This window comes from Kogia breviceps, chromosome 13 (genome assembly GCF_026419965.1).
Source record: "Kogia breviceps isolate mKogBre1 chromosome 13, mKogBre1 haplotype 1, whole genome shotgun sequence".
Classification (NCBI taxonomy): domain Eukaryota; kingdom Metazoa; phylum Chordata; class Mammalia; order Artiodactyla; family Physeteridae; genus Kogia; species Kogia breviceps.
The window spans coordinates 4,395,706-4,414,289 of NC_081322.1; the positions used below are offsets into that span (position 1 = coordinate 4,395,706).

Sequence of the window (18,584 nt, forward strand, 5' to 3'; positions counted from 1 at the left end):
GAAACGCAGATTCCCAAGGGCAGCCGTAAAAGACTCTGATTCAGTAAGTTGGGGTCAGGGTCTGGGACTCACAGGCAGTGTCTATGATTTGGGAGCAGTGGCTCTCTGTCCCAGTTACTTTGCAAAAACTAAATGTGGTCTCTTCAAAAGTTAGCACTCAATCCAATTAGAGACTTGACTGATAAAAATACAAAGAACAAAATAGACTATTCTTTTGCCACCTCTCGTTCATTCACCTTTGGAGTTCTTTCGCCTATCCACTGAAGAATAGTAACTTACCCAGGAATTACAGAACTATCAGAAGCAACAAAATATGATTCTAGTATTGATTTCTCCACAACTGCCACTACTTAGAGCAAAAGCCTGCCTGTGCCTGCCTGAAAGAGGGAAGGAGGGACAGATCAAGAAGGAGGTGATCCCTTCCTTTCAAGATTTCCTTTCGACATCTGAAGACTGAACACCTTTCTTCCAGAGGAAGAAAGTGCTGGGACCCCCAGAGATCCACAAGATTCATTAGGGCTGTGCAGTAGCTTTAAGGTTTTTTCACCAAGACCCATCCTAAAAATACATTTCAAGACACAACCTACAACACACACACACACTCCACATACATGTACCTATGTGTGGTATGTGGCTACGTGGATGGAAAATGGAAACGCTTTATAAAACACGACTTGCCTTTACCGTGTGAAATGCACTCTGATATTTTCTATGCTCTGCCCATTTTTCTTTTCCCTTCTCCCTCCAGTGTAAGATTCCAACTGTTCTGAGTAGGAAAGAAGGGGAGAGGAGTTGGAATTGGAAAAGAGGTTTGTTTACTCATTTTTTCCTTCTTCCGTCCTCAGGAAGTAACTCTCTTCATTTATCCATTGTCTAAATTGGCTAAGACAGCATCCACATCATGCAGAGAAGACTTTACAGTCTTAGAGGTTGATACATCAAAACAAGAGAAACGCTCCTCGGAGTTTACTGATAAACAAAGAAGTCTTCTGGGGCAATATGAGTATCAAAAAAAAGTAATAATGGCAATAGATTGAAGCATGCCAAATATATAAAAATCCGTGAGTTCCTAAAGATATTACAAAAAAGAAAGTCATTGACCACTTCTGGAGTTTTCTAGGATACTAATTCATTACTCTGAAAATTAATAAAGAAAAATGTCAAGCATTAAAATTAATTACCTGATAATGTTATTTAATACATATTTGTAGCCTCTGCGTGACCAAAGTGGATTTGGCCATATTTGTAGCGTAAGGTTTCATTAGTGTTTTCCTAAAATGTGAACTTTTGCCTTCTAATATGATTATAAAACTAACGATGCCTAATTTTGCTTTTTAAAAAAACTAATTTCATATGAGTGGAATTATTCAGTGTGGTCTTTTGTATTTTCCTTCTTTCACATAGCATTTTGTTTTTGACATTCATCCATTCAGCAATATTTTATTAAGCTGAGCAGTATTCTACTGTATGTAGTTACCATAATTTGCCTAACTGTTCACTAGTGCTTTTCCTGTATCTATTGAACTGATAGGGTTTTTTCCCTTTATTCCAGCAATACGGTGATTTACATTGACTGATTTTCAGATGTTAAACCAATTTTGCATTCCCAGGATAAACTTAACTGGTCATTCTCTTAAATGTTGTTGGGTTTGATTTACTAAAAAGAACTTTTTAAATTGAGGTATACCTGATGTACAATATTATATAGATTCCAGGTATACAACATAGAGGTGATTCACAATTTTTAAAAGTTATATTTCATTTATAGTTACTTGATTTACTAAAATTTTGTTCAAGATTTTTGTGTCTATGTTTATGAAGGATATTGGTCTGTAGCTCTCTTTACTTTTGTGGTTTTTCACTGGTTTTGGTATCAGGGTAAGCATGATTTCATACATTCAGAAGTGTTTGCAATGCCTGTTAAATGCCTTGCAGAACTTTGAGAAACATTAAATTATGCATATTTAAATTGTCATTTAAATATGTTTCAAAAATAAAATAATCTGTTCTGACCTTCTTCAGTCTTTTCTAATTTCTATAACAAACATGGAAGGTGAACTCTGTTCACCTTCAAGCCTGGTTTGAAGGTGGCTGAATTAGTGAGTGATTTGTAATCAGATTTCAGGAAACTATTCCTAAGCAATTTTAGGGAGTATTGTCACTAGAAACCTAGAAGGGGAAACCGAGACCCTTAAAGGCTGCCAGACTCTTCCAGATCAGAGTACCTTCCCACTTTCACAGCGCTCCATCACACAGCATTCATTACAAGCTTTTACAGGAAACTATATAAAGTGCCTGTTGTGTATACATTTACCTTATGAAATTAATGTGTCCATCCTTACTCTTTTTCTTCCTTATGAAGGCCTACTCTTCCTACTGACACAATCCAAAAGGGGAGGGGCAAAACAACGAAACTACAGGATCCTGTGGCTTGGGGGTTACTAGTTGAACTGGGCATGCTCAGTCGCCAGGCAGATTTTTTTTTTTTTTTTTTTTTTTTTTTTCCGGTGAAGTGGAAACTACAACAGAGCGTACCGTGCGCACGAAGGTGGGCGTGCCCTCGTGGAATTTAGAACGTTGCCGCAGCCAATGGGGCCTCGCGGCCGGCTGCCGGGGCTCCTTATTGGAGGAGCGGGGAGGCAAGCGAGTAGAGGGCCCCTGGAGGGAGCCGCGGAGGTTCAGGTCCCGGAGGCCGGGCTACGCCGAGCCTTAAGCGTGAACAGCTGCGGCGGGGGCAACCTCCAGCGGCGGTGCCAGCCTCCAGCGGCGGTGCCAGCAGTTCCAGCCCGTTGCTTTACTTTTTAGCTTCACCAACGTAGTCATTATGCCGAAGAGAAAGGTGAGTCTTTACCAAAAAACATTTCAAAGGCCTTCAAATTGTGCTAACAGCAAATCTTGTCATTGCAATGGATGGCGTGCGGTGCACTCGGTAGTAACTCGGGGGCTTGTTTTCAGTTGCCTGTTGCAGACATTGCGCCCTCCCTCTGTCCTCATCGATCTCTGAATGTTACTTTCTTTCCGGAGACCCGGCTTCCCTTCTTTTTGAACTCATTCTAGCCGGAATGGTTTCCACCTCGACCAAGAAGCAAAAGCGCTTTTCACGCCCGCTTCCAGGAGGGGAGTTTCTTCTTTACAAACTGCCAGGTTGCGGTTAGTGTGGAGGAAAAGCAGCGCGGGGTGGGGAACAAGTCCACGCATAGGGAGATCGAAAAGGAATCCAGTAAGTCGGGCAGATGTCGGGGTTATTCCCATGTGGGCCGTGCCCACGCCGGTGCGCCGCGATGGCTCTGAGGCTACAGGAGAGGGAAAGCCATGTTTAAAATAGCGCTCACTCCCCTGCTCGCCTGCGCTGCAGACCCGTATGTATCAACTCCAGTGTCAGGCAGGGCTGGGGACGGCGCAGGCGGGGCCGGGGTGGCTGGAATTGCCCGCAGTTGGCGGCGGCAGCCGCGGAGTTGGCCACACGCAGGACGGGACGCCGCCGGGGGCGCGCGCACCGTGGCTGCAAAGGGCAGGGGCCACCGGGTCCGATGCGGGGACGCAGACTCACACTCGGTCCCGGAAGGCGGGGTCCGCGCGCTCCCGCGTCCCTGGGTGCGTAGGGGGCACTGGGGTCACTCCTGGCGGACTGTTATGTCCCCTTCCGCACAGTTATGTCCCCTTCCGCACAGGCCCCGGACACCAAGTAACTCGCATGGGGAGGCACGTTTCCCTCGGAGTCCGGCTGCGACTTGTCATTGTCCCAGGGAGGAAGGGAAGGCTTTCCTCCCACCCCGAGGCAAAACCGCTGTGTAGCGGCTGTTTCTAAGAAAATGCCTTGCCCTCGTGTTTCCAACGATGTTAACCAGTGAGGGTATTAAATTTGAAGCAAAAGGGCAAATAATATTCTGCTTAATCGGTTAAAGATGGTGGAATGATTTGTGTGTGTGTAAATGACTGGATTATTTTAACATATTGAAGCTTTAAAAATACAGAAGCTTTTGCCTTTTTATCTGTCTTTACTAGGAATTTGGTGGACACTTGTCTCCTCCATTTTTAAAAAAAACATTATAATTAAAAGTTTCAAAAATTTTTTTAGAGTTTATTGTGCGCATACTATGTGCCTCGTAGTGTGGGCAGAGTTTGATTTAACATGTCGTTGAATCCTCTCGTTTAACCTTGACAGGGGTATTCCATGGAACTGGGGCTTAGAGACAGGAATTACGCAAGGGTCTCACCAACCAATAGCTAGTACCAGAGATTTAATTAGATGCTGCAGGTCTAGAGGCTTTATTTTCAGACATTGTTTTTACTCATTCTCTTCATTTAGTGGTGGGTGGGTCAAGCGGAGTTTGAAATGCAAAGAGACTCCCAGCCTAAGAAGATGGATGGCATTTTGAGTACTAATACTTCAGGTTCATTATTTAAACTTAATTTTTATGAAAGTATTGTTTTTGCATTACTAGAACGAGGATATTAGAATGATACCACAATTTTCAGCATTTTATCTTTGGTTTAATGACGAAGCTGGGAATTCTAGTAGAGTCCCCAAGAAATGGGTTGCTGAGTGAGTTGATGCCATCTCCTTTCTTGGGAATTATTAACAAATTTAGACAAATAGTAGGTAAGAGGTGCACAAATTCTTTATTATAATGGACCCTGATGTGCTGGAATCCTTGTTGTCCAAGGGTCAGAGTTGGTGAAACCATTGCTCTTACTTTTCCTCATTGCCCACCTTTCTTAAGGAAATAGAAGGGAAGAAAAGAAGAGCAGTAGAGGAACTGGCTTTTAGTTATTGTTTTATTTCCCTAGAAGGCAGGGAAGAAGCTAGCCATAAAGAAGCTAGCCAGGCATCCTGGGACTAGGGGCAGACCTCGGTGCAGGCACCTGTGTGTCATCGTAGGGACATCAGAGTGTTTTCGGAGGTGGGAAAGCTCTTCTTTTTTTTTTTTTTTTTCTTTTCTTTTCTTTTTTTTTTTTTTTTTTTAACATCTTTATTGGAGTATAACTGTTTTACAATAGTGTGTTAGTTTTCCCTCTACAACAAACTAAATCAGTTATACATACACACATGCTCCCACATCTCCTCCCTCTTGCATCACCCTCTCTCCCACCCTCCCTATCCCACCCCCCAGGCGGTCACAAAGCACAGAGGTGATCTCCCTGTGGGAAAGCTCTTCTTGATGAATAGAAATGCTCTTCATTTATACCCATGGCCAAAAGACCTGGACTGGTACCTGGACAGGAGCAGCCACAAATTAAACATGGCTTCCATGGCCATCCCGTCTACAAGGCAAACCTTGGAGCCGCCTCATGGAACCCTGGAGTTCACGGCAACTTACACAGGAACCAATAGTCATTAGGTAAAGGCTGCCTAGATGCAAAGAAGAGAACTGGAGACAATCTGTGCGTTGCTCTGCAGGATCTGTGAAGCTGGGGTATCATGTACATACTACTCCACGATATTTTTCTTGGCTGAAGCACTGCCTGTTCTACGTTATAAGTTTCGAAAGTGTCCCCACAATACTTTTTTTCTTTTTTGAACCGTCTTGGCCCCTTTTTTTCAACTTTTCCCAGAAATCAAGAAATGTTATTTAACGAACACCGTTGAGGCTGCAGAGTAAGAAACGGCACTAATAAAGTCAGTAGAAACATCTGGAATCCTAGCACTGCTTGCGTGCCATAGGGATATAAAGTTTGCCCTCATGGAGCTTCTGTTTAATTCAATGAGGTGATAAGGGTAGTGGCCACAAAGCAATTGAATAATATTAAGCCTGTATATATGTCCCAGAATACATAGTATAGATTCTAAAAGCTGTAGGATACATAAGGAAAGAAGGTTGAACTGGGGCCAGTCTTGAAAGTGTGTGTTGGCGGGGGGCGGTTTCAAATATACAAAGAGAAAAGCAGGCATTTTCTGTTTTCAGGCATTTGGATGCCTCTTCTGATTGTATCTCAATATGACCGGGCCTCAGGTATACACTGTACCTCGAAGGCCACAGTATCCACATTAACATAAAACATTCTTATGACATTTCTTTTCTTTAAATATTTTACTTTTTTATTGTCTTTGTTTTTGTTTTAATTTTTTATATAATTTTTAAAGGTTACTTTCCATTTACAGTTATTAGAAAAAAAAATTGGCTACATGCTCCGTGTTGTACAATACATCCTTGAGTCTGTCTTACCTTTGTGAGTTTTATCTATATCTTCGTGTGTGATAGTCATAATTACACGAAACCAAATGGTTTTTATAACTGCGGTAGTATTTTTTGAAGCAGTATAGCCCTCAGTGGTGACGAGTTCTTCAGCTAGCGTTCCATCTCTTCCCAAGTTGGTGAGATTTAAATAAAGTTGAGTTTCCTCTATTCATTACCTAATGGGTCGTGGGTCACCACCCACTAATTCCTGGACTCAGGTGGTGGTGGGACACTGCATGACTGAGTTCTAGACTGTTCTGGTCAGACATCCACGAATGCTTACAGTGATCATGCTGTTATGTGATGACCTGATGGTCTACAAAGAGACCTCAGCCAGCAAGTCCTAGAGCCATGGTCCTGGCATGAGTAGCAAGCACATTTTCACAGCCGCCTTTTTCTTTTTCCAGTTCTTCATCACTGGAACTATTGGAAATGTCTAGTGTATCGCATCAGAAATTTTCTCTAATGAGGCAGTTTTCCAGGAATTTGCGATGTAAACACGAGTCTCTCTTTATAGTTAAAATAAAGGTTTAAGGAAGAAAAGTCTGTCCGCCTCTAGCTTTGAGATTTGAAATTACGTTTTATCTCTTTTCATAAAGTGGAAAGGCCCATAGTGCTGGGCTTGGCACGTGGGATGCTTAACTAACAATACTCAAGGTTTCTGATTAATCTTTCAAAGGAATATCACATATTACAACACCAGAGACAGACTCTGTAAATGAAAATAGAGATAAATTTGACTACGTAAAAACGAATATGTCAGTATGGCAAAGAAAAGAAAACGCCGTTAACAAAATTTTAAAACTTAGGAACAACTGGGGAAAAAATATTTGTACCATGTATCACTGAAAAAAGTGTCCTATTTTAAAAAGATAAAGAGCCTCACATGTCCTTATGGAAAAGATGTATATCCTTATGAGAAAATAACAGACTCAATAGATGAAAATGTTTAGTTTTACTAAAAAGCAAAGAATTGTATATTATTAAGAATAACGAGATGTGAGTTTTTAAAACCAGTCTGGTTTAAAGAAAAGATTGAAAGTGTTACTGCCCAGTGCTTAGTGACACTGACATTTCAGCAACTCTCAAGCAATGTGGATGGGGGTATAATTTCGTCTTTTTTTTAAAAAAAAAAAGCCTTATTGAGGTATGATGTACTTACCATAAAATCCGTTCATCTATTCAAAGTATACAAATCAAGGATTTTTAATAAATTTATAGAGTTGTGTAACATTACTATAATCCAGTTTTAAACCACTTCTATCACTCCAGAAAGGTCTCTCCCATTGTTTGCAGACAGTCCTTACTCCCACACCAGTCCTAGACAACCACTAACCTACTATCTCTGTAGATTTGCTTTCTCTGGAAATTTTATATAAAAGGAATCACACAGTATGTAGTCCGTTACGTCTGGTTTCTTTCACTCAGCATAGTGTTTTTGAGGTCCACCCGTGGGGTAGGATGTATCCACACCTCATTCCTTTTTAGTGCCCAATAATAGTCCACTGTGTGGATATTCGACTTTTTGTCTATCCTTTCACAAGTTGGTGGACATTTGGATTGTTTCAATTTGGGGTTATTATAAATAATGCTGTTGTGAATATTTGTATGTCAGTCTTTGCACGGACATATCTTCATTTCTCTTGGGAAGTTTCCTAAGGGTGGAACTGGTGGATGGTATGAAAGTCTGTCTTTAAGAAACTTCCACACTGTTTTCCAAAGTAATTGTATCATCAGTGAATGACGGTTCCAGAGTTTCCACATCTGTGCTCATAGCTGGTATTGTCAGGGTTTTTTGCTTATAGCCTTCTAATTAGTCTAATTTACATTTCCATGATAAGTAATGATGGTGAGCATCTTTTCGTGTGTTTACTAGCATAATGGATATCCTAGGTGAAACATCTATTCGAATATTTTGCCCCTTTTGAAATTGGATTGTTCATCTTATTATTGAGTTGTAAGTGTTCTTTATATATTCTGACACAAGTCCTTTATCAGATATATGATTTATAGATCTTTTCCTTCAGTCTGTGGCTTTTAAAGAAATTTTGTCTTGATGTCTTTCAGAGAACAGAAGCTTTCTAATTTTGATGGAATCCATTTAGTGTCCTGTCTAATACATCTTTGCCTAATCTAAGGCCACAGATATTTACTTCTAGAAGTTTCATCATTTTAGCTCTTCTATTTAGGTTTATGATCCATTTTGAATTAAATTTGTGTAGAGTATGAGATAAGGGTTTCAATTCTTCTGTGTGTGTGTGTGTGCACGTGTGTACGCAATGTGGATACCTACCTGTCTCAGCACCAACTGTTAAAAAGACCATCGTTTTTCCACTGAATTGCCTAGGCACCTTCGTTGAAAATCAATTCATCATAACGTAAAGGTTCGATTTCTGTCCTCTGAGTTGTGTCGCATTATCTATAGGTTTGTCCATATGTCAGTACCACAGTATCTTGATTACTGTGGTTTTATAGTAAGATTTGGTCAGTTCCGCACTTTGGTCTTCCTTTTCAAAATTGTTTTGGCTACTACATCCTTTGCACTTCCATATAAATTTTCAAATCAACTTGTAAATTTCTACAACATGCCTGCCATGATTTTGATAGGGATCGAACTGAATCTGTAAGTCAGTTTGGAGACAACTGCCTTCTTCGCCATATTGAGTTACCCAGTCTGAATATGAAAGGGCCTGATATGTAGTATGCCATCCATAAATACTTGCTGAATTTAATTGCGCCAATATTGATATGAAACCTGTATTTGAGTAAAGGCTTCAAAATGCCAGGGTTATACATTTGATTCATTCCTTCACTCACTTCATGTTAAATAAACATTTCTCAGGCATCACCTTTATGCAAAGTACCATCACCTCGGGAAAGTAAGTGAATTGTTGTTTTATCCAGCCCTTTTTGAAGTGAATGAGTAAAGGCCCTTACTTTTAAGCATCTTTCAGTCTGACAGGGTACATAATATACATGTGTCAGTATTCATAACTCAGGGCAAGAAGTGATGATGAACCGCAAGAAAAACTATGAGCTCTGAGCATTCAGAAGTTTGGTCAGACTCTGTGTCCAAAGAAAAAACACTCGCAGAAAGTTGTTCGGTTAAAAGGGTTGGGGATTATAGCTTCTTTTTTTAAAATCACAAGAGAATCGGTGCTAGTTTGTTAATAAAGGTGATCTCTGAAGTCTTGCTTTCTTTGAAGTGGAAGGAAGTTAAATTCAAGGCCGGTTGCAGCATTTGGGGTTAGATTGTGTACGGTAGCCACCCTCACTCATTAGTAAAGGTTCAGTGACTTCTTGGCCCCTATGCTTTTCGTAACCACCCTCTTGTGTTTAAAAGGTCGTCGTCTGGGACCATGTTTCTAAGTTGACACATGTTATTTGATTGATTACCTAATTTTGAATTAACTTTGTAGTCCTTCTAATTCCACTTGACCATGAAGTCTTTGGTGGCTCTGGTCTTTTTTTAATCTCCCTACAGCTCCTCGCACAGGTACTGTAACTGTCTGCTGAACGAGTGCATGAATGAATTGTTTTCAAGGGAAGAAGGTAGTAACTTTAATTATTTCATATCCTTGTTGGGGAGATAGTCCAATATAGCCTGGCTTTACTGTTTACTAGCTGTGTAATTTAGGGCAGGTCACGTAACTCCTCCCTAAGCTTCTGAGTTCCTAATTCTCTGAGACTCGGTTTCCTCATCTGCAAAACTGGGCTAAAACTATGTTCTACCTCGTTGCGTCGTTGGAGGCATTAAATGAGATGGTGAATGCACAGTTCTTAGCACAGGGCCTGGCGTGTGTGTGAGACGGTCAATGGATGTTCATTACTGTGGAGCTGGTAGTTTTAATTATTAAGAGAACTACAGTGAAATAACAGGCTTCTAATAAGCCAGGCTTCCATTTTGTAGGACCAGTGGTGCACAGATCTCACCCTGTATGTCCAGTTAACTGCAGTTATAGGAGTAGGTAGTGTTCTTGAAAGAACATAAGCTTTCATCTGGTGCATTTCTACACGGCTGATTTTTCTCACAGAAAAAACTATGCTTAAAAATATTGCCCCATAACATTAAAATTCCCTTGGCAAATCAGTTATCAAGTGATCCTCTTTTCCTATATTTTTTTCCCCTACAGCACTGCCTTTGTTTACACCAAAGTTAAATAGATTCCACTTTCCTGCAGGGTACAATTCGGAAATGGCAACACCGTTTAAGCCGTCTGCTTTCACAGTACCTAGGATGTTGAAATACGATGTTAGTCCCCTGAGTAATTTAAAAATCAGTGTTGAAGATAACGAACCAAATCAAAATGCTGAATATTTTCTCCCGCTGGCTGCTTATTTAGTGTACATTTAACTGCGTTCTTGGAAGAGCTCAGTGGAAGCATGTACGGGTTCCTGGTCAAGGTATTTATTGAGTCCAGTATTTTTACATCTTGTGAGCATGTCCAGAAACAGGGCCATTTATATATGCCCAAGGCAAATGCATGTTCAGTCCCAGAAAGTAAATGATATGCATCGTCAGAAGTAGGGAGATATAGAAAAAGGTTTTAAATCTCAAAATTGGTTCCAAAATTTAATATTTTAAGAAGAACTTATATCCGTAACCATATATACACATATTTATCCCCATTAAAATTTAAAGAGCTACCACTTATTGAATACCTGGCCGTACCGGACCTGAGCTTTGTGCTTTCTAGTCGTTAGAATAAAATAAAAATTAAATAAAGATATGGGAAGCTGTTAGAAATAAGCCTGTGTGGCAGGTATTACGGTGTAATTTCATATTATTGCATTTTATTCCCCCCGCAGTTCTGCGAGGCTGTCCTCATCTCACAGTAAATAACATTTAGGTGGCTTTCTTGTGACTCAAGTCACCGTTCCCAGCACTTGGCATTAATGAGCTGAATCGTCCAACCACCCGGTCGGGCGTGTGCTCTCCCCGCGGACATCTTCAGAGGTAGCGGGTGGCCGAGCCGGGAGTGCAGCCCTGGCTGGCTGGCTCCAGAGCCTGTGCTCTGAACCACGGAGCCCTGGGGCCTGGGATTTGGTGCAATGAAGGCATTTCCCCTGAGGCACACAGCTGGGAAGGGACCGAGCCAGGAGTTCTACCCCAGCCCTCTTTTACTCAAGCTTTTTCCTCCTAACCATGACACCACAGTACTTCCCGTAAATATTTATTTCTAATGGCCTCGTGTATTTTTATTTCAATCAAGGTGCCCAACAAATGAAACAGGGAAGATTCAGGGGTTATGTAAATATGTGAGTGTCCATCTGCTTAAAATGTTGTCTTTATTAAGATAAAGGCTGATGCCGTCGTTTCTAGGTACCAGTCACATAGGAAGGTACCCCACAAGTCATTATTATCTGTGATCACGCCCTCAGGCTGCCCTCAGGGTCCAGGCCTCTGGCTTCTGAAAGATGTAGGTTATCATGAAGCCTTCTGGGTGTTTCGGGAACTAATGGACTGTAGGGTCATGTACAAGGTATATAGATGACGTTTCCTCATCCAAGCCTTGGTATCCGAGTGCTGAGGGTCTAAAACTTCGTCTTTTCTCAAATTCCACCATGAACTGTTGGGTTTGCTATTTCTAACATGTATTGTCTTTGTTAATTTGTTATATTTCAGATAATAGGGATATTCCCCTGTGGCCAGAAACATGTAAACACACTTGCATATTATACAATATATTGAGAGCTTATAATGTAAATGTTAAGCCACCATTGCTTACGCATTGGATTTTAAAAATGAGCAGGTGTTTTGTTTTAGGAGGTGCTAAAAGCCTCATAGTTTAGCAAAGCTGTTGGACCTAGAACTGGATGGGTTTTAGTTTCAGAGTCCTGGATTACCAAATGCTTCATGTTTAATTACAAAAGTTATTTTTTAAAGATATAAAGTGATATTATTTTAAAATTATATCTTTATTATTCTGACCCCATACAAAGGTAAATACAAAGTTTACCCCAAGAGATTGTTTTTTTCTTTTCTTTCTTTCTCTCTGTTTTTTCTTTTTTGGGTACAAGCTGTGGCTTTTTACAGTACAGTACTGGACAGAATTTGTTAAATTCTACATCGTGGGAAGTTGTGAGTCTTGGGCCTGGTGTATGTAGGAGGTAAACATACCAAAGGCTTGAGGTGATCAACGTGTGAAGCTTTAAAGACTGCTTCTGAAGTTACATATATATGCCACATCAGTTTTTAACTGTATCTTTTCTATCTGCTTCTCATTGCTTTCCTTTATCGCTTCTCTTAATTACAATTTTTAATTTTACTGTTCCCCCTTTAGTGGTCACATGTCCATCACATCAGAGCTGGCTGATTCATTTTGCAAAAATATAAGGAACATCATAACTGTGTTTACCATTTAGTAGAAATAAACTCATGTCTGAGAAAATAGGAAAAGAAAGTAACTATCTGATAACATCCCTTTAAAATCCCTGATATAAAAGTTGGAAGACTGGGGTCTAGTGTGGTCTCCACAACTCTTTATTGGGGGAAAGTCACTTGACCTCTTTGAGTCTCTATTCTTCATCTGTAAAATGGGACTATTAAGACAGTCCCTGGGTATCTTAGTGCTACTGAGAGGATCAAATACAGCAACAAGGTGAAAGTATACAGAGAAATGTAAAGTACTATTAAAAATGATAGAACTGATTTGGTGTGTTGTCTTTACTTTTAATAGTGAGATAAAAATACTTGTATCTGTGTGTGCGACCATTTAAAAACCCAGAATAGTACATTTCTGTGCATCTCAACATGTAATTTTTTTCTTTTTTTTGTCAACGTGTAATATTATTTAGTTTATTTTTTATTTAAAAAATTTTTTTAGAATTATCTGACAAAAATTTATTTTTGTTTGTAAGTTTAATCCTTTTTAGTTTTTATTTTATATTGGAGTATAGCTGATTTACAATGTTGTGTTAGTTTCAGGTGTGTACAGCAAGGTGATTCAGTTATACATATATCTATTCTTTTTCAGATTCTTTTCCTGTATAGGTTATTACAGAATATTAAGTAGAGTTCCCTATGCTGTACAGTAGGTCCTTGTGGATCATCTATTTTATATATAGTAGTACGTATATGGTAATCCCAAACTCCTAATTTATCTATCCCCTCACCTTCCCCCTTTGGTAACCATAAGTTTGTTTTCTAAGTTTGTGAGTCTGTTTCTGTTTTGTAAATAAGTTCATTTGTATCATTTTTTTAGATTCCACATATAAGCGATATCATATGATATTTGTCTTTCTCTGACTTACTTCACTTAGTATGATAATCTCTAGGTCCATCCATGTTGCTGCAAGTAGCATTATTTCATTCTTTTTTATAGCTGAGTAATATTCCATTGTATATATGTACCACATCTTCTTTATCCATTCATCTGTCAATGGACATTTAGTTCCTTAAAAAACTAAAAGTAGACCTACCATATGATCCAGCAATCCCACTCCTGGGCATATACCCAGAGAAAATCATAATTCGAAAAGATACGTGCACCCCACTGTTCATTGCAGTGCTATTTACAATAGCCAGGACATGGAAGCAATCAACATGTAATCTTTTTAATGGGAAATTGTGTCTTGCTATTCCAAGAGGCTCACAAATGAGAGGGAGTAGGAAACACTCCCTTACATATTATGTGTTGCTTGGCTGGGTCTACAGGTTAAGATATTTCCCACCCTGGAAGCGCTCTGCTCTCCTAGCATCCCAGATCTGCACACAGTTTTGAAATTGGGAAAGCCAGCAGAAACGACTTAGAGTGGTATAGTGGATGAGACATGAACCTGAGCCAGCCTCCCTGGCTCTGAATCACAGCTCTTCCGCTGACCAGCAAGATTACCAGCTGGGTCATCTTGGGCAAGTTACCTAATCTCTCTGGTTTCAATTCCTCATTTATACAATAGACGTGATACTGTTTACCAACCTCACAGGATTGTGGTGAGGAGATTAACTCATTCAGAACATTGCCTTGCACGCGAATGCAGTACAGAATCCATGTTTACTGAGATTATGGTTGTTCCTTTGGGTCTTTTCTCGTGTCCTTTTCTAAGACTCCCATACCTGGCCACCTCTGTCCTAGACACTTACGTAATGTGATTAGTATGTGTACGAGCATCTCACAAAGTCAGGCAAGTGAGATCTTCGGGTCCATCCTCTTAGTTTTCCTCATGAAGAAACTCAGGCCCAGGGACGTAAGATACAAGCCAGACTGGGATCAGGCTTCGGACCTCAGCTGGGACCTTCGCCCACAATCCCATTCACACAACAGGGGGCAAGAGATAGCTCTCATGAAAGAGGCAGCTCAGACCAAAGAGATGTGTGAAATATTTTAAATTATTTCATATTAATGATATGCTTCCATTATTAAATTATGTGTATGTATACTAAGAAAAGTTCACTGAACATACTTGAAGAGGGCTTTTTCTTTGCTTTCAGTTATCTTTTGTAATGAAATATAATGTGAGATAGTTTCCCTAAAAGTATCTCTCAGAAAAGAAGAGTTGCTGTTTATATCGGTTCATCCAAAGTCTTCTAAAGCAGAGTTCTTACTCAATTACTTTTATCTTGAGCAAAAAAATTTTATTTGGGGAAGACATACTAGCCTCATGGCCTTAATAAGCTATTTGGGTTTATAGAAGTTGATGGAATTAATAGGCACAAGCAAGGAAGGAGGCAAGAAAGAAATTTGACATCAGTTCGATTATTAATCCTTTGCATGTGATCTCTCAATCCTAAATGCTGGATTTTTAAGGTTTATTTTAAAGAAAGCAAGGCAGTATTGGAGGATCCCAAACATATACTTACAGCATGCATGAAAAACAGCCATGCTGATGTTAAACAATGGTCCTGGGCTTCCCTGGTGGCGCAGTGGTTGAGAGTCCGCCTGCCGATGCAGGGAACGCGGGTTCGTGCCCCGGTCCGGGAGGATCCCACGTGCCGCGGAGCGGCTGGGCCCGTGAGCCATGGCCGCTGAGCCTGCGCGTCCGGAGCCTGTGCTCCGCAACGGGAGAGGCCACGGCAGTGAGAGGCCCGCGTACCGCAAAATAACAACAACAACAACAACAAAAACAAAACAATGGTCCTTGTGGCTTTGAATAAAATTTTCAGTGTCTGTTTCATATGTCAAATTCAAATATGTGAATATTTGAATTTAAGGGAAGTACCTGTTATTTGGAAAACGTCATAAGAATTTCCTGGACAGTGCCCCCATTTGTGGGGGGAAATTAATCAAGTAGTTGTGTTTATGTGTTAATTTTAGCAGAGAAGTAAAGAGTTAGTTATGGACACGTTTCAGTCTTTCTGTGGGTAGGTTGTTTGGATTTTTGTCCTAGAACGGTTTTCCTCCTCTAACCAGCTTACTATTGGACTGCCTTCTTTTCTCCAGCCTTAGGTTTATAACAGAAAATGTAAATTGATTTTAGAAGAAAATGTAAAGAAAAATAATAGTAATTTAAACATATTGACCAGCAAGTTAGAGAAGAATCTCCTCAAAGTAATACATTCCCCAGGTGAATAGAAGTGGTTGGTTTATTTGCAGTGTTACGTCTACTCCCAGCTTTCATGCATCAGCATGGATAACCCAGGAGTTGAGACTGGATTTGTTCTATGGCTGCTGGCAGATGGTTACTTGAATTTCATGCGTACTCTAGGCTCTCAACAAATTCACTTAAGTTATAAGCAGTAGCCCTTGTCACTTAAAATCTTAGAAGGAAAACTCTGAGACCCTACACTTACCAGTAAAGACTCTTTGGGGGACGCCCCTGGTGGCACAGGGGTTAAGAGTCCGCCTGCCAATGCAGGGGACGTGGGTTCGAGCCCTGGTCTGGGAAGATCCCACATGCCGCGGAGCAACTAAGCCCGTGCGCTACAACTACTGAGCCTGCGCTCTAAAGCCCGCGAGCCCCAACTACTGAGCCCACGTGCCCCAACTACTGAAGCCTGTGCGCTTAGAGCCCGTGCTCCGCAACAAGACAAACTACCACAGTAAGAAGCCCACGCACCGCCACGAAGAGTAGCCCCCGCTCGCCGCAACTAGAGGAAGCCCTCACCCAGCAACGAAAACCCACCACAGCCAAAAATAAATAAATAAATAAATTTATTAACCAAAAAAAAAAAACTATTTGGAACTTTAATACAAGGTCTAGTACTCTTTGCTGAGAACCGTGAGCCCTCCTCTTTCTTCTCGTGTGGCTGAGAAATACGGCACCAGGAGGTACTAGCCTTTTGTTCCTAGCTTTCTGCCACACCCTCGATATTTTTCTCTGTAGTGACAAACTTGGAGGCTAAGGCCATGTAGTGCTGTTCCCAAGCAACTGTTGAAGGCCATAGGATTTTCTCATCTTCTCTGACACCTTCCTGAGTGTGGAGAGAGAAAACGGGGTTCACGACCCCCACAAGAGCCCCTGTGTAAGGTGGTAACCACTGTTACCAGGAGAAGGAGAAGCAGGAGACGCACAGCAGTTGGCAGTTTGTCCTGTTGATTCCTATGGCTGGCCTACAGAATGACAATTCCAATTTTCTTTTCTTGGTTTCCTGAGAAGGGCGGCTGCTGCAGTTATCTTAAGGAAATACTGTTGTGTCCCCTTCAGTGCATTTTTGAGTCTTCAGATGCAGGACCCAGGCATCTCTGTGAGAGGGGAGAACGGAGACAGTGCCTTTGGTCAGCTGCTGCAGGAAGCCGAGCTCTCTCCGTCCATCTCTCATCCTACACTCCCCCAAGAGAGACAGTTCTGAAGTTGCGTTGGTCATGCTCTTGGCGTCCTGTCTTACCCAGCTCCAGATTCCTTCATATCAGCACAAATGAAATGACTATGAATTATATGTCTTGAACAGAAAAGGAAGAGGCCATGTGTGGACCACACGTATAAGCCATTTAAGAAATACAGAAAGTGGGCTTCCCTGGCGGTCCAGTGGTTGACTCCACACTTCCATTGCAGGGGGCATGGATCTGATCCCTGGTTGGGGAACTAAGATCCTGCATGCCGCATGGTGTAGCCAAAAATAATAATAAAAATAAAGAAAAAAGAAAATAACTGTTTTAAGAAAAGGAATACAGAAAGCACTAATAGTCATGGAATTTGTGCTGAGAGTATATGTGGCACTGCCAACTGGGCTTTGCTTCCACTCTCCTACCCCCTTAATATTGCTAATATTTTTAGGGGGTTTTAAGTACAGGAAAATTCAGGAAATAATATAACATACCTATTTACCCATCACTCAGAATTCACACATTTGAACTTTTTTTTATCCTATTTGCTTCAGATCTTTCTTTCTTTCTTTTTTTTTTTTTTTTTTTTTTTTTTTTCACGGCTCACGGGCCCAGCCACTCTGCGGCACGTGGGATCCTCCCGGACCGGGGCACGAACCCGTATCCCCTGCATCGGCAGGCGGACTCTCAACCACTGTGTCGCCAGGGAAGCCCTCAGATCTTTCTAAAAATAAAATGTTACAGACAAAGTTCAAGTTCGGAACACCCCCTTGGTTCCCTTCCCTTGTCAGCCTCCCTGGAGAGAAGCATGATCATGAATTTGGTTTGTATCCTTCCAGTCCATGATTTTATACATTTATGATGTATATGTCATATATAAATCCATAACATTGATTTGTTTTAAAATTTGTAAAAGTGGAATCATATACCTCTATTGTTCTATGTCTTCTGTTACGTGACATTATAATAAATGAATATAGTTTCTTGAGGTATATTATGATAACTAATATATTTGGACTTTTTTAATGACTTATTTTGTGGTTTCTATTTATTATGTGTTTTCCTTTGGTTTGCTCTTTTCTCCCCTGTGGTTCGCGGGCCTCTCACTGTTGTGGCCTCTCCCGTTGAGGAGCACAGGCTCGGGACGCGCAGGCTCAGCGGCCACGGCTCACGGGCCCAGCCGCTCCGTGGCACGTGGGATCTTCCCGGACCGGGGCACGAACCCACGTCCCCTGCATCGGCAGGCGGACTCTCAATCACTGAGCCACCAGGGAAGCCCCACTTCTCCTGATTTTTAAGTTTATAGATCTTATTTATTTTCTTAAAATTTTTAATGCCTCTCTTTAAATTTTGTTTTAACAGAGTCTAAAATGACTCTGTGTCAGTATCATTCTCCGGAACACAACCAGAACCCTCGCATGCTGGGGGTGAGGATCATCTGTTTCCCCTCCTCTCATCTTTTGCGGTTGTTATTGTCTAGAATTGTGCCATCCAATATGGCGGCCATTAACTGCATGAGTCTATTAGCCAATGAGAAAGAATGAGCTGAAGTTTTAAAATTTTAGTTTTAATCAATTTAAATTTAAGAACTGGTATTAGATTCAGTTACTGGAAAATTTTAAATATGCTTGCAACAACCTGGATATGTGAAACTACTATAAACTTCATGATCTCTAACATATTTAGAGGGTCAGGTATTCCT

General features: G+C 40.9%; 1 protein-coding gene across 11 annotated transcripts in view; it reads left to right on the forward strand.

Annotated features, from left to right (window-relative positions):
• The first annotated feature begins 2,599 nt into the window (after window positions 1-2,599).
• Window positions 2,600-18,584, forward strand: part of HMGN3 (high mobility group nucleosomal binding domain 3) — a 32,833-nt gene continuing 16,848 nt past the window's right edge. For 5 of the 11 annotated variants that reach the window (XM_067011274.1, XM_067011277.1, XM_067011280.1 and 2 more), the window contains exon 1: window positions 2,649-2,839. In XM_067011274.1, coding sequence (XP_066867375.1) covers window positions 2,825-2,839 — 15 coding nt within the window. In that variant the 5' untranslated portion in view covers window positions 2,649-2,824. Of the gene's footprint in view, window positions 2,840-18,584 lie in introns of all 11 variants that reach the window. The other 6 variants (XM_067011279.1, XM_059083110.2, XM_059083109.2 and 3 more) reach the window with 3 other exon arrangements.